This window comes from Rhinolophus sinicus, linkage group LG10, assembly GCF_036562045.2.
Source record: "Rhinolophus sinicus isolate RSC01 linkage group LG10, ASM3656204v1, whole genome shotgun sequence".
Lineage (NCBI taxonomy): Eukaryota > Metazoa > Chordata > Mammalia > Chiroptera > Rhinolophidae > Rhinolophus > Rhinolophus sinicus.
In genome coordinates this window covers 35,497,105-35,514,704 of record NC_133759.1, presented here as the reverse complement: position 1 = coordinate 35,514,704, position 17,600 = coordinate 35,497,105, and the positions used below count along the sequence as shown (strand labels likewise).

Here is a 17,600-nt window from a genome sequence, read left to right as displayed (position 1 = left end):
GCATCTTTACTGTATATTAATGTCTGGATCTGTACTAGGAAAATCACTCTTCTGATAATGGGGATAAAATATAGATAAATCCTAGATAAAATCAAATGGTTTTAATGTTTTTATCTTTTTTGCCCTGTTTATAACCGATGCTAAAAGACTCCCAGGTTGAGAATTATGTTTTACACCCCCTTTACACACACATTCCTACACATAGAGGCTTATTTGTTGTAGTATTACATGTGATAGTAAAAGATTCAAAATAAAATAAATGTCCATCAACAGGTTAATGGCTAAATAAATTAATGTACATCTACGCAGTGGAATACTGCAGCTTTCAGCAAAGAATCGAGACATTCTCTAGGTCTTACTATGGATTGACTACAAAATATGTTGATAGTAAATATAGAGTGGTGTAGAACTGTGCATAAGTAACATAAATATGATAGATACATGGAAATATATATGCATTTGGGTTTTTTCCAATTTTTTTTATTCTAGTGAAATACACATAAGATTTAACCAACTTAACCATTTTAAGTGTACAGTTGAATGGTGGTAAATATGTTCACAGTACTGTGCAATCATCACCACCATGTGTCTTCATCCTCATTGTCATCTTTTAATACTGAAGCTTTATACCTGTTAAACAATAACTCCTGATTTCTTCCTCCCCCCAGTCTCCGGCAATGATCGTTCTACTTTCTGTCTCTATGATTTTCACTACATACCTCATATAAATGTAATCTTACAATATTTATCTTTTTGTGACTCGCTTATTTCACTTAGCATAATGTCCTCAAGGTTCATCCATGTTGTAGCATATGTCAGAATTTCCTTTCTTTTAAGTTGAATAATATTCCCATTGTATGTGTATAGCACATTTGCTTGTCCATCTATGGATGGACACTTGGATTGCTTCCAAGTTTTAGCTATTGTGAATGATGTTGCTATGAATATGATTGTACAGATACCTTTTTGAGACCCTGCTTTCAGTTCTTTTGAGTGTATACCAGATAGGTAATGTTAGATCATGTGATAATTCTATTTTTACTATTACGAGGAACTGCTACACATTTATCCACAATGGCTGTACCATTTTACCTTCCCATCGTACACAACAGTTCTGGTTTCTCCAAATCCTTGACAAGACTTGTTTTCTCTTTTTTTGAAAATAACCATCCTAATAGTTGTGAGGTGGCATCTCACTGTAGTTTTGATTTGTATTTCACTATTGATTAGTGATATTGAGCATCTTTTCATGTGCTTATTGGCCATTTGTCTGTCTTTGGAGAAATGTCTATTCAATTTTTATCCACTTTTGAATCTGTTGTTTGTTTTGTTGTTGAGTTTTAAGAGTTCTTTACTTATTTTGGATATTGATCCCTGATCAGATATATGATTTACAAATATATTCTCCCATTCTGTGGGTTGCCTTTTTTACTCTTTCCCCATTAATGGTGTTGGCACCCTTGTCAAAAATAATTTAATCATATATGCGAGGATTTATTTCTGGGCTCTCTGTTCCATTCCATAAGTCTTTATGTTTGTCTTCATGTTAGCACCACACTGTTTTGATTATTATAGTTTTGTAGTAAGTTTTGAAGTTAGGAAGTGTGCATCTTCCAGCATTGTTTTTTATTCAAGATTGTTTTGGTTATTGAGATTCCCTATGAATTTTAGAATGGCCTTTTCTGTTTCTGCAAAAAAAAGGGTCATTGGGATTTCAGTAGAGATTGCATTGAATTTGTTGATCACTTTGGGTGGTATTGACATCTTAACGATAATAAGTCTTCCAATTCATGTACATGGATGGGTTTCCATTTATTTATGTTTTTAATATATTTTATATGCATTTATTTGTATTAATGTGTTTAGGTGTCTCTGGAAGGACATATAGGGATGAATAATGGTTGCCTCTTAGGAAAGAGGATTGTGGCTTGAGGGCAGGGGTGGGTAATTTTCACAGTAAACTTTAATTATCTTTTGAATTTTGAGCCATGTAAATGTATTACCTATTCAGTAAAGAAAAAGAACATTTTCCCCCTCCCCTCTTCATACACAAATGCTTGCATGCATGCACTCATACATACATGTGCACACTACTAGGAAGATGCCTATTACTCCAAAGAATGAACAGACAAACATGGCTTGTTAGGAGGAGCCAGGATTTAGAGTCAAGTTAAAGAGGATGAATGTATGAAATGATATTTTCAGGCAACTTTAAATTGATCAGTATAGCAGGATTGTGGCGAACAGGTAGTAATTGATAGCCTTACTTGCCATGACAATGAGTTTAGACTTTAATTTACTGGTTGTGAAGGTCGTTGACTATCAGAGATTAAATAAGCAGGGAATTGATGGGATTAGGTTTGTATTATTAGGATTACTATGATTATGTGCATACTGTTTAGAATAGAGTAGCATTGCCCAGGAGAAATGTGATATGAGCCCCCATGTGCAATTTGATGTTTTCTAGTAAGTTAAAAGAAATGGGTAAAATTAACTTTAATAATATAATTTATTTAGCCTAATATATATAAAATATTACATTTCATTCTGTAATTAATATAAAATTATTGAGATGTTTTATATGCTTTTTTTGGTATTAAATCTTTAGTCTTGTGGACATTTTATGCTTCTGCACATCTCAGTTTTGACTAACCATATTTCAAGTGCTCAGTTAGCTACATGAAACCTAGTGGCTGCCGTGTTGGACAGTGCAAGTATAGAGAATTATTCATGGTCCAGTCAAGAGACAAAATCGTCACCAGTAATTTGAACAGAGAAATTTAATGTAAAGAATTATTAATTATGAAGAACTCCTTAATAATTTGTCATGCAGGAATTGCAAATTTAGACATCAACAAGATACCACTATGCACCTATTAGAGTGGCTAAATTCCCAAAACCAGACAATACCAATTTCCTGGAAAGGATGTGAAGCAATAGGAACTCTTATTCCTTGTTGGTGGGAAGACTAAATGATGTAGCCTCTTTGAAAGCTAGTTTGGCAGTTTCCAACAAAGCTCAGTAAACATAGTTTTATCATATTATTCAATATGGTCCTCCTAGGTATCTACACAACTACTTTTTTGCCCACATAAAACCCTGTATGTGATTGTGTATAGTAGCATTATGCCTAATTGCCAAAAAATTGGTTACTAAGTTATCCATTATTAGGTAAATAGATAAAAAAAAAATGTGGCACATCTGTACAATGGAATATTACTTGGAAATAAAAAGAAATTAGCTATTCACCCATTAAAAGACATGGATGAATCCCAAATAAATGTTGCTAAAGTGAAAGATGCCAGTCTTAAAAGACTATATAGATATTTGTATAATTCCAATCATAGGACTGTCTATAAAAGAGAAAACTGTAGTGATGATAAAAACAATTTAGTGTTTGCCAAGGAGAAATGGGAGGTTTGAATGTGTGAAGCACGGGGATTTTTTTAGGTGGTGAAATTCTTTGATACTGGAATCGTGGATACATGACACTGTACATTTACTGACACCCATTGAACTTTACAGAAAAAGTAAATTTTATGAATACAGATTGTTAAAATATTATTTAGGAGATTGGGGGGATACTGGAATGTAGAATGTAACAAAGCAATTTTATTCTTTTGTAAATGTTTGAAACAATGTCACTGAAGGGGGTAGGGAGGAAAGTTGCTGACTTTAGTAACGAAATGAGTCTGTAAGACTAAAGTCAAAGAATAAGAATCTGTACATAGTGTAGATAAAATCTGTAATCTGGTTCGTAAAGTTGTTTTCCATTGAGTATGGTCTAACAGTTCTAATACTCTATATGTGTATACTGTTGTAAACCAGCTTTCTCACTGTTGGGGTGAGAATTTATTGATAAGCAAGGGCAAGAGACAGCTATATGGTATGGATTAGAGTTGGAGATACAAGTATGAAATTATATTTAGCTTAATATCAATAACAGATTATCACATTCAGAAATATTTGTAGCCATGTGTATATACATAACCACATAATTATGTAGAACATACATTTCTTTGCTATGTCTGCTTAAGGGCCTAGAGGCAGGGACCTTCAGTATCAAGGAGCAAAGCCTCATACCTAGATCTCTATCTCTAATATCATTGTCCAGTAAAAGGAACCTTGGAGTGTTGGCTGATTCTAAAATTGGGGAAGGCAGTATACAGTATAAGATGAGCCTGGAGAATGTTGTTCTGCCAGAAAGTAACCAAGTGCTAAAACAGGTTAACACACACACACACACACACACACACACACACACACACACACGCGATGCAAATATGTCACATGGATTTAGAAGCCAACTGAAAGATCTCCCAGTGGCCAAAGCTGAAACAAGTTGAACAACAAAATAAAATAGTGTTGGAATTATAATCCAAAGCATAAAATAAATGTTTATTAGCCCACGTTAGCATAAATATTAGTATAAATGATTGAATGAATGAATGATCTCCCATACTGAAAGATTCAAACAATATGTATAAATACTCCCCCCTCAAGGAGGTGGAATATAATTCCCCATGCCTTGAATGTGGGCTGCTTGTAGTGACTTTCTTCATAAGGTACAGTATGGAAATGGGAGGAAAAGTAACTTTACAGTGGAGAAACCTGACAAACACCACCTCAGCCAACTGATTAAGGTCAACAGTTACATAGCAGTCATATATCATATTGATCATTTATACCCTTGATACAAGGAAATTAGAATAACACTTTATCTTTCAAATCTTCTGTCCCAAACCCATAATTTTAGTCTAGTCATGAGACAAACCTAGTTGAGAAACGTTGTACAAAATACCTGACCAGTTCCTCAAAACTGTCCAGGTCACCAAAAATTGGAAAAAAACTCACAGCTAAGAGGAGCTAAAAGAGATATGATGTAAATGTAATATGGTATCGTGGATAGGGTCCTGGAAAAGGAAAAGGTTATTAGGGAAAAACTAAGAAAAGCTGAGTTAAGTATGGAAATTTGTTAGTGTATTGATATTGGTTCATGAATTGTAACAAACGTACCATACAGATGGTAACAAGAGGGATGATGTGATGTGTAATAGATGGGGATTCTCTGTACTGTCTTCACAGGTCTCCTTTCTGGAAATCTAAAATTGTGCCAAACTAATTTAATTAAAAATAAGCCATAAACTCATTATGTATTAATCCACCCACAAAAATGGTTGTGAAGCTCTTAACTACCAGGAGTTGTGAAAAAGTGCTTAAGAACACAGGAATTCAAAATGAAGGGAGCAGATCCTGTGAGCAAGGAGAGAAGCCCCTCAGTGCTATGCTTTGTAGTGTTCTTCCAGTGGCCTCTAATTACAAAGCTTAACACTGCAGTATGACAAAAGAAAAATGTTTGCAGGGTCCAGCTCCAACATCACAAAGTGGGACAAATAAGGGTAGATTGGGAGGTGAGGGCAATAACATGGTAACTGAACAAAGCTATATGAGAGTGAATTAAATCACTCAATAAAGACTATAAAGATTGAGGAGAAAAGATGCTCAAGGGTAACACTAACAGGTAAGGAATGCAGGGAGGGAAAAGATACCTGAAAGGGAAGGAAGAAATTGAGTGGCCCGTTGAGAGTTTCAAGAACTGTAGATTACATTAAGTAACATTAATTTCATTTGTGAGTTTGGTGAAGCAGCAACCATGATGAGTTTACATATGAATGAAATTTATGGGAATAATATCAGCAACTGCCAGCAATTCCATCAAATTACCCTTCACTGTAAAGATGAGACATACATAGGTAAGATGCTAGTGTTGACCCCTTTAAAAACACTGGGGGCATATAATGGGATGTTAATTGAAGAATGTAAACTCCATCAATGCAGGAATGCTGTTTTGTTTATTCCTCTATTCCTACTACCTGGAATGGTTCCAGATACTTTGTTCAATGTATATTTGTTGTAAGATAGACAACAAATACTTGAGCACTTCAGTAGAGGACAAAGTTGAATATGCAGCATTTCCAAGTAATTTTATTGAACAAGGTTTCTGAGGAAGTAGAGTATTGAGGAGGGTAAGAAAGGAAATGTCAAGAGGGTTAAAATGTTCAGCATTGGCATTGTACAAAATACTAAATTTTTTTTTTAACTTTTTTTTCATTCCCTGTATAAATTAATTTATGCGTTGCTGTTTGCACTTTTTTTTTTATCAATGAAAACAAATTGTAAAGCTTCTGTTGGTCAGGGATTATGTTTCATGCCTTTAGTAGTGCTAACTACCTTTCATAGAATCAAACCTAATTTGAGATCATTCTGCATAAAGCAAAGTATGCTTGCTTTTAATTTATTTTCTTCTTCATCTTTTTATTTAGTCTACAAATAAGAAACCTCGCAAATCTCCAGGAGAGAAGAGTAGAATTGAAGCGGGAGTTAGAGGAACAGGCCGTGGAAGAGCTAATGGGCACCCTCAACAGAATGGTGAAGGGGAACCTGTCACCTTATTTGAAGTGGTGAAACTGGGGAAAAGTGCAATGCAGGTAAATTTTAAGTGTTATTCTGTTATTTCTAAACCAATACAGTCAATAACCTATGTGGAACTGGTTAGTGTAGATATGACATTTTATACCTCTTGTTGATTTTTTAATCAAGAAGTTTATCCTTAAAGATTTTTCTTTGTTTCTAAAGAGTGTTAGGAAAGGCATTTTGTTTCATAGTGAGATACACTTCAGATTACATTGTGCTGAGTAAAACGACTTCCTCCTTTTCCTCCTCCTTTATCATCATCAGAGCTGCCTAAGCAAATTTTTATTGCCTTAATGGTGTTTTTTGAATCAGACTTAATGTAAATAATGTGTATTGAAGAATATCTGAAAGAAGAAAGGTTATAGAAAAGCATTCCTAAATAGTAAACTAGTAATAACAACAATTAACGTTGCATGGTTATTTTCTGTGTGTATGTGATCTTTTATAACCTTTTTTTACTGTCTTTCTCTTCATTCAGTCAACTATTCTGCAAGAGCACATTTTTATTGGCTTCATACTAATTAATTACAAGGGTAAACCATAATTATTATACTATTCCTTTAGTGTGTCTTTCCTTTTTTCACTATTTTGAAATGTATTCATTATTTGTTTACATCTCTACATCTTTTTTTCATTTTAAAACACTAGATGTGAAATTAATTGGTTAAAAGGTATTTCTTAATTGTGTGATACATAAATATCATACTACTTTCCAAAAATTGTACTAGTTTATCTTTCACTAGAAGTGTAGCTAGCAATTGGATATTTTATATTTAAGATTTTCTAATTACATAGGTGAAAGTGGTATATTTTAATTTGCATTTCTTTGATCACTAATTATTGGTAATATGTTGAATCTTTTTATTCAGTATTGCTCATTTTTAATACTTCAGTTGAAATTTGAGTTTGAAATTAGTGAAACAAGATTTACTTTTAGAACTAAAAGTAGGCAACTTTCTCTTAATATACTTTCTATTTCCCCGTATTTTTAAAAAAATTCTTTAAGGGAGTTTGAGGTTTACTGCTTTTTATGTATTATTACCAGATTGTTGTGTTCAGGGGTTTTGGAATTTGTGTGGGAAGGGAGGGAGATAGAGTCATGAGATGATACTAGATGGTAAAAGGAATATGGAATTCCTAGGACAACCTGTAACTTATGTTAAGTATAATTTAAAAATAGAGTAAGTGACCTTTACGTCTCAAGCATGACAATTGTTTTATTACACTTTAATAGAAAAATTGTTAACAGGCTACAAAATCCTTAATTTTGCCTAAATATCTACTTTAGTTCTTCCTACCTTTAGGTGGGAAACATGAGTAGAAAAATGAAAAAAGTTCATGCAAAAATTTAAAAATTGTGCCTGAGCAGTTTGCTGTCATTTTTTAATGTAAAACTATTTTACAAGATACTTATTTATGTAAAGATAATTTTACTGCATATTGTGTTAAAGCTCAATACCAACTTTTATATAATAGGAACAAAATCTTTAATATTCAGTATTTAATAGGAACAAAATCTCATCATTTCTATTTGAAACAAAATAGAGCAGTATAAGTTTCTTTTTTTGTGGAGGGGTCCTTTATGTTCTATAGTCTTCATTCAGATTAATTTTTTCTAATGCTGTTTTATACTGTTACTCTCTGCTTAAATTCTTTTGAATCTGTATTTTATGAAAGGTAACGATTGGTAGTCAGCACCCTGGTGCCTTTCATAATTTAGTTTTAAACCCACCTTTCGTTATTGAAATCTGACCCAAACATTTTTTACTTTGCTGTAATTTTTTATTATTCACATTATGTATTTCCTTCCTTGCTATATTCAAATTAATCTACACATTTCTGTAATTTTATTTTTCACTCAACTTTTTTTTGGCATTTTTTTCTGGCATTATTTTTCCCTATGAATTTACCTTATAATTTTTAATACTCCCTAACATGGCTGGGCCATTGTTTATTTACCAGTTTTTATTTCGGCTGCTTTATTCTTTAAAAAGAAATAAGTATATTTAAGGTGATTATTTAAGGATAGTTTTATTCTATTAAAAATAGTACTTTAAATATCCTTATATGTCCATCTGAAATGTACACGTGGGAATGTTTTTATAACATAAATTTCTGAAAGTGGTTGCTTAGCAAAGGGACTGCATATCTAAAAAATTGATAAGGGTCTTCTATTGAAGGTGTGCCATACCTGTTTTACTATTTATTACCTCCTTACTTCAAATGTAAAGTAATAATAGATAAAATACTAAAAAGAATACGAACAGATATTAATGAGTTTAAAAATGAAATATTTCTGTGATTTATATAGACGAAATACTACAAAGTTATGAACAGGATTAGGCTTAGGGTAGAGAAGCAGGTACTTGTAGCCAATTGAGGGATAATGTCAGGCTTACTACACAAAGTCAACGCATAACATAAGGCTCCATATATTTATAAAGAAGACTGAAGAAAGCCACTTATAACTTCCGCATAGGCTAATACGGCTTACGTTTAGGGTGATCATTTATCTCAGATTACTTTTGAGACTCCCAGTTTATGCTTGTCATCCATGTAGTTATTAATAGGGATTTCCTTAATACTGAAGGGGGTCCTAGTTCAGATAATTACTTATACTAAAACTTCACTTACGGGAAATCAAGGGCTGTGGGAAGAGAGAAGACAGACATAGTTCTTATAACCAGGACCTGAATTGAAATGTCTACTTACTTGATTGGTGACTGGGTCTGTAAAAATCCCCAGTATTGTCTTAGAGCAGAAAGTTCCAAGCCCACATTATATGGTCTAGTTCTGCAGTGGATTGACTAAGATGAGCAGAGTTAATCACAAAACATTAGATGGAGAGAGATGAATAGTAAAAGAAATAAGTATATTTAAGATGCTATAGAGATACAGAAAAAAATTATGTTCACTACAAAAGGGGATAAACTTAGTAAATTAGTTTTACTGAGGGAAAAAGAACTACATTAGATGCTATCAAAGGAAGAATTCAGGCATTGGCATTCATTAGAATATAGCCCAGAGAAATAAGTAAATATGAAAGAGCAGTTGAGGGACTTTGGTGTTAATTGAAGGGTCCCAAAATATGCCAGGGGAATAAATCACTGGGAATAGAATATGTTCAGAGACAAATTTTTTAAAACATAATTTTGGAGAAATTTCTAGACACTTTTTCTCAGATCCAGAGTTTGTTCTCAGGAGTGAACAAGATAAGTGAAAATAATTATTATACATAGCTATTATAGTACAGTGTAACTCCAGAATATTGAGGATTAAAAGAAAATCTTGAAATATTTCATCAAGAAGTGCCTTACCCTGTTCTTTGACTACAATGCAAGCAAATGTTGAAATACACAAAATAAATTCCCCTTCTAGATTACATTATAGTCAAAATAATATGATGCACAGGAAATACATCGTTGATATGTAAATGCTAGTGAAAGTAATGTTAGTGAAAATCTTGGGGCTAAAGTGCTACTGGGATAAATATACAGTCTTAAATGTATTACTATTAGCAAAAGCAATAGAAACTAGAAAAACAGCAAACAAAGTAATTAAGAGGAAAGAAATAATAAATAATAAAAGTAGAAAGGAAATTAAATATTAAAAGAAATGGTAGACACAGTCAGCTAAAAAATATTAGCAATTCGAATTCAATATGTTTTTAAAACATGGAACTTTTATCTTAAGAATGCAAGGATGGTTTAATATTTAAAATCTGTGTCTGTGATATACCAAATAATCATGCTATATGGGGCAAAAACTATATATGAATTGATATAGAATGTTATAGAAAAAATCATTTGATAAAATATAGCTGACATTCATGATGTGCAGTAACTTTTGATATGTTACCATGTTTCCCTGAAAATAAGACCTAGCCGGACCATCAGCTCTACTGTGTCTTTTGGAGCAAAAAATAATATAAGACCCAGTCTTATTTTACTATAAGACTGGGTATGATATAATATAATATAATATAATATAATATAATATAATATAATATAATATAATATAATATAATATAATATAATATAATACTGAGTCTTATATTAATTTTTGCTCCAAAAGACACATTAGAGCTGATGGTCTGGCTAGGTCTTATTTTCGGAGAAACAGGGTAATACCAAGAGGGAAGTTATCTAGCTTGGTAAAGTTTATCTCCGAAAAACCTATAGCTCACATCATGCCATTTTTTTTGGGGGGGGCTGGGGAGAGGGGAACAGGACTTTATTGGGGAACAGTGTGTACTTCCAGGCCTGTTTTCCAAGTCAAGTTGTTGTCCTTTCAGTCTTAGTTGTGGAGGGTGCCGTTCAGCTTCAAGTTGTTGTCCTTTCAGTCTTAGTTGTGGAGAGCGCAGCTCAGCTCCAGGTCCAGTTGCCATTGCTAGTTGCAGGGGGCACAGCCCACCATCCCTAGCAGGAGTCGAACCGGCAACCTTGTGGTTGAGAGGATGCGCTCCAACTAACTGAGCCATCCGGGAGCTCAGTGGCAGCTCAGCTCAAGGTGTCGTGTTCAATCTTCGTTGCAGGGGGCGGAGCGCACCATCCCTTGCGGGAGTTGAGGAATTGAACCGGCAACCTTGTGGTTGAGAGCCCACTGGCCCATGTGGGAATCGAACCGGCAGCCTTAGGAGTTAGGAGCATGGAGCTCTAACTGCCTGAGCCACCGGGCCGGCCCCCACATCATGCCATTTTTAACAGAGAAATTAACATATATTCCCAGGACCAAGTAGTAGAGTACTGACTACTATTCAATACTCATTATAAAATAAAATAAATAAAAATTCTAACAATTGAAAAATGATGCAAAATTATCCATATTTGCAGACTATACAATTATATGTGTAGAAATTATGAGATAAACTATAGACTATTAGAACTAATGAGTGTTCAGCAAAATTCCTAGAGTGACAATTAATACATTGAAAAAAATCAGTAGCCTTCTGTATATTAGTAATAACCAATTAGAACAGGTAATAGGAAATGAGCCCATTTAGTAAAGTACTCAGGAAAAATGAAAAAAAATTTGGGTGGAGCAGAATCAAATACTATTTCTTATTCAAATGAGTAACATAAAAATAGTTGGAAGATACTATGAGTCAGTAAGACAGTAGAGTAGCAACTAGTAGAAGTACAAATCTGTATATCCCCTTTGGAGAAAAATTTTGCAGTATCAAGAAAAGTTGAATGGTCTATCCATTTTTTACTCATTCACTAAATATTTAATGAGTGCCTATACTGTGGGAGCCACCTTTTTTTCTTTTTCATTTAACTGAGAATACTTTGAAAAAATGCAGTTCAGTTCTTAGATGCAACTGTAACCTCTAAAGAAATTTTTGTGTACGTTCATAAAGGAGGCAAATACAGGAATTTATATTACTCCTTGTTTGTAACAGCAAAAAAAGTAAAAAATCCTAAACACTTGTGAATATGAACAGGACAGTTGATAAAATGTAATATATATTCAAACACTGAAATTCTCTATAGCAGTTAAAATGAGCTCTAGGTACCATTATGGGTAAATTTCAGAAATCATTTTCGGGGACAAAACAAACTACAGAATGATGATAAATAATACACTGTACTACTTATATAAAGAATAAACACATACATGAGATTACTTAACATCAAGTTTATGATACTGGTTACTTAGAAGATAAGAGAAAGAGAATGGGACCAGACAGGTGTGTGTGGGGTGCTACAGCTGTGACTGAAAAAGAAGCAAAAAGAAACAAATATGGCTATAAAATATTAAGTATTGTTGAACTTGGATGATCTATACCTTCTTGTCTATCTTGTTTATTTTATTTGAAATAAAAATAGATAAGTGTTTCTGAAATGATTCTCCAAAGGAGGGCTTCTATAGTCAATAAGTTTGGAAAATGTCTATATATATTCCTTCCCCTTTGGAGAGCTATGAAATGTGAAGGCTTTCATAAGATTTGTGTTAAAAAAATCTGGTTTCTTTTGTTTATCCAGCATTCCACAAACCCTTGATTTCTACAACTGTTTATAACCATTCTGTCTTTTGTCTTATCTCCTTATTGGAATTGTAAAGAGTAAGTTTCACTAGCTTAATGGGTGCTTATGCGCTTTTTAAAATGAGAGGCTGTGCTTCATAGTTCTTGAATGTACAGAAATAAAACCAGTTCTGCCCTCATATAGTGTCACAGGAAACATGTCATAGAATACTTCAGTAATGGAGATACGCAGGGTAGGTGGAAAACACTGAATTCCTTTAGGCCTGTCTAGAGGACAGGGTCATGGAAGGCTTGCCTGCATAGATTAAACTTGAACTAAGACTTGAAAGATGAGTATGAGTTAGCTAGGCAGTAGCAGAGGGCATTTCTTATAGTAGAAACAGGACATGCAAAGATGCCATCTATACTCCGACCATAGAGGGCAAAAGATGCTCTAATAAAGATAGATAGAGCTATGAGAGAGGCTAGATCCTGAACATTGAATGTTTTGACTTTTTTTGAAATTGATGGCATTTTAGAAAGGAAATGACTTGAGTCTATTATCAATTTTAGAAATACTGTCCTGAAAGCAGTTTTAGATGATGATTTGGGGGATAAGGTTAAAATCAGAAAGGTGAACTGGGAAGCTTTTTTTCCTCATCCAATTGAAAAGTAATGAAAGTTCAAATCTATAGCGTGTCAGTGAGGATGAAGAGGAAGTGACAGATTCCACAAATATTAAGGCTATAGAATGATTCTGCAAGATGAGAAAGAGGAAAGAATCTAAGATAATTCCTAGTTGTTTGACTTGAGAGGTAATTTGCAAGAGTACAGGTGTTGGAGGATGAGTGTGGGAATAATTTGGTTTGGACATTTTGACTTTTAATTGCATGGCATTGAATACGTGTTGAGTTTTGGAACATTTACTTAATCTGTCGTTTGTTGCTTTAGTAGTTATGAGTTAGTAAGCATTTAACTGAATTTCTGTAATCTGTTGGCATTTGCATTTTGTACCCCCAGATGTCTACTTAAAATGTTGCACTGTAGTTTTTTTATTCAACAAAAATTCATTGAGAGCTAATTATTAGGTGTTAGGTGCAAGAGATACACTATAAACTAAATTTGCCCCAATCCTTGTCTTATAGACTTTTGAATCATAAAAGGGAAAGGAAATCCTCCATGCTAATTATATAATCTCTTAACATACCATTATAAACTGTTGATTAATGCTAAGAAAACTCCCTTTGGTCTTAGTATACTGATCACAATAACTTACGTAAATGAAGAATTGGAGTCAGCCTATAAATGAAGCATACTTAATGACAGTTTGTTCTTCTGTTTGCTTTTGACAGGTGACTGAAAATAAAACTGATTTTGTACATTTAAAGTATGATTGGGAAAGATAACAGGTATCTTAGGGAATAGTCTGTGATCAGTCATTCTCTCTTCCTTAGGGAGGAAGCTTTGTTCTGATGTAAAAGGAAGCTATGAACTTTTATAGATGTTGATCTATTCTAGTCCCCAGCTAACAAGTGGGTTGGATGCCAAATTTCAACATATCAAATGCATAGGAATTGTTCCCCAAGATTTAGCTCGGCAAGTTTTATGCTATGACTACATCAAGAAAAGTGAAAAAGCACCTGTGAGCTTATTAAAATCTCACCTGTTAACTTTGAACCGACAGTTTTCTAGTGACTGTACAGGAATTGTATGCATTTCTTAGCCATTAATAGAGTGGAAAAAAGTGTTTATAATAATTTTTGAATTTCTGAATGTTCATTGACAAGTTGAAAAATTTCAAGAAAAATGTCTAAGAAATGTGAGGAATTATAAAAGAATTATAAAAGAAATACTAATGAGACATTAGAGGGGAGAATAAATATATATTCATGCCCTGTATAATGATGTTTTGGTCAACGATAGACAGCGTATATCACAGTGGTCCCTTAAGATTATAATGGAGCTGAAAAATTCCTATTGCCTAGTGACATCGTAGCTGTTAAAACATCATAGCACATATTCACAATAACAAAGACATGGAAACAACTGAAATGCCCATCAGTAGACGACTGGATTAAGAAACCTGGTACATTCATACAATGGAGTATTACTCGGCCATAAAGAAGAATGAAATCTTACCATTTGCAACGATGTGGATGGACCTAGAGAACATTATGCCAAGTGAAATAAGTCAGACAGAAAAAGACAAATACCAGATGATCTCACCTATATGTGGAATCTAAAGAATAGAATAAATGAGCAAACTAATCAGAAACAGTCTCAGAGATATAAAGAAAAAAACTAAGGGTTGCTAGATGGGAGGTGGGTCGATATGAGGGAGAAGGTGAAGGGGTTAGAAAGCACAAATTGATAACCACAAGATTGCCACAGGGATACCAAAGACAGTTTGGGGAATGTAATTGATAATGTTGTAAAGACTTTGTAGGGTATCCGGTGGACACTTGTCTTATTAGGGAGACCACTTCATGGATGGTGTAGGTGCCAGACCACTGCTGTGTACACCCGAAGCTGAAGCTGAATAATAATGAATGTCAACTGTAATTTAATATATACATAGTCACAGGAGGTGGAGTAGAGCATAGGGAATAGAGTCAATGGAATTGTAACACCTATGGACAGTGTCATAGGGTTAGTAGATTGGGGGAGGGAAGTTATCACTTTGTGAGGGGTGTAAATGTCTATTGTTTTGTACATCTGAAACTAATAATAAAAAACAGAACAGCATAGCACATTACTCGTGTGTTTGTGGGGATGCTGATGTAAACAAAACCTGTGCTGCCAGTTGTATAAAAGTATAGCACATAAAATTAGTCGTAGGCTATATCATCTAGGTATGTATAAGTGCACGTGTACTTTTTTTCCGTACAATGAAATCGCCTAATGAGGAATTTCTTAGAACATATCCTTGTGGTTAAGTGGCGTATGTACTGTTGACTGAAATGAAACTTATAACAAAGATGGCCAGAAAATATTGATAGAAGGAAATACTGCAATGAAGATGGGGAGTAAAACTTTATAGAACTAAGCAAATATAAGTACTTGAATAGAATCAGTCAACATGTAATACAAGAACTATGTATTTATAGCTGCGACCACTACAGTGCAAGATATTGGGTACAGGGTTTAAAATCATATAATAAAATATTAAAACATTTATTCTGATTTTTAACAACATAAAATTGTTAATTTTTAAAAAATTAAAATATAGTTAATATATAATGTTATATTGGTTTCAGGTGTACAGCATAGTTATTCAACGTTTATAGATCTGATGAAGTGATCACCACAAATCTGACATTGTACAAGGTTATTACGATATTATTGACTATATTCCCCTCTATGCTGTACATTACATCCCCTTTTCTTACTGATTTTGTAACTGGAAATTTGTACCTCCTATTTTCGTTCACTTTTTTCTCCCTTACCCTAGAGCAACCATCACTTTGTTCTTTATGTCTACGAGTCTGTGAGTCTGTTTTTAATATGTTTCGTTTGTTCATTTGTTGTTTGTTAGATTCCGCATGTAAGTGAAATTAATACTGAATTCACCTTCTTTGTCTGATTTGTTATTTCACTTAGCATAATACCCTCTAGGTCCATCCATGTTGTCACAAATGACAATATTTCATTCTTTTTTAAGGCTGAGTAATATTATGTACACACACATCACATCACATACTCTTTTTTCATCCGTTAGTGGACACTTAGGTTGCTTCTGTATCTTGCCTATTGTAAATAATGCTGCAGTAAACATAGGGGTACATATAGCTTTTCAAATTAGTGTTTTCATTTTCTTTGGATAGATACCCAGAAGTGGAATTGCTGGGTTGTATGGTAGTTATATTTTTGAGGAAGCTCCATACTGGTTTCCATAGTGGATGTACCAATTTGTAATGCCACCAATGTAATTTAACATAAAAAAACCCAATTTAGATTAAATTTAGCTGAAGGTGAAAGTCGAAAACTGGAAATGACAGCTGTTTAAATAAGATAGAAGTTTATTTCTCATGAGTTGAAGATCATAGATATGTGGTCTCTCCTGGTGGCAGGTGGATTCTTAAATAACTGAAATTGTTAGTACTTTAATCATTAAAGTGTACATAATCATAACTGTAGCAGCTATACATTTTGATGTTTTTCAAAAATCTTTTTTACATACAAAAAAGAAGCTGCTAGGACAACACAGTTGTAGGCTATCACCCAGGCAGCAGGCATTGGGTCCTGTTCCAAGCCCTGTAACTATCTGTCCTGTCCAGTTCTCATCCCTCTGACCTAGTGGGGAGTCTGGACCTAATGTTCCTACTGATGGTGACAGCCAGCACATCACACCTCACATGTCCCCTGAGTCTGTTGATGTTTAAGGGGTGGGGTGCGAGGTGGGTGTGGGGATCAACCGTGCCAGGCACTGGACTATTGAGTGAACTTCTCCATTCTAGACCTCTCAGTTGCAGATAAAGGCATGCACCAATGGCCCCGAGAGTGGCCAGAGCCTGGTGAAGCCTAGTGAACATACCTTTGTGGACGCTGATTGCCTGTATAACCCTAATGTGACAGAGATGGTGTTTGAAGGCCCACCAATGCAACCAGATGTTAACGTGCTGGTGGGTGGACATGATGGGCATCCATGTTATGGAATAGGAAAACCTGAGCCTACAGCATAATACCGTTTTTGCAAAGCATCACTGCCAGAACACCTGTACCTTTAGACACAGACTAGGAAGCTGAGCTAGAGTGGCTCTTTTGTGACTGCTACTGGCTACATTACAAGTACATGCTGGTTGTCCACTATATGCAACCCACCATCTATATGAAGTAGCAGCAGAACCCTCTCAGAATACCCTCAATGAGATGGACATTGCTGGCTCTGCCTATTTTGAGAGGAGGGCTAGAAAGAAATTACTTTTCTAGAGCTGTTGCAGTCTCAGTGGGCACTATTGTGGAGGTCCCTTGCTGATAATCTACCTGAATAAAAAGTCTACCGTAACCCCTCCATGAAACATTTGACAACTAGCCCCAATGTTGTCACTGTGGTGGTTCTGGTGCCGTTGTTGCTGGCATTGCATTCCTGGTGATTACCATCAAGAGGAAGTTGGGGAAGTATAAGAAGGCAGGGATCAAGGACTGTGGGAGTTGCATATAT

The 17,600-nt window shown here is 34.4% G+C and overlaps 1 protein-coding gene across 2 annotated transcripts in view; it reads left to right on the top strand.

Moving 5' to 3' along the window:
* Positions 1-17,600, top strand: part of STAG1 (STAG1 cohesin complex component) — a 354,251-nt gene that overhangs the window by 102,998 nt on the left and 233,653 nt on the right. For both annotated transcript variants that reach the window (XM_019747971.2, XM_019747962.2), the window contains exon 4: positions 6,324-6,488. In XM_019747971.2, coding sequence (XP_019603530.1) covers positions 6,324-6,488 — 165 coding nt within the window. The remainder of the gene's footprint in view (positions 1-6,323; positions 6,489-17,600) is intronic.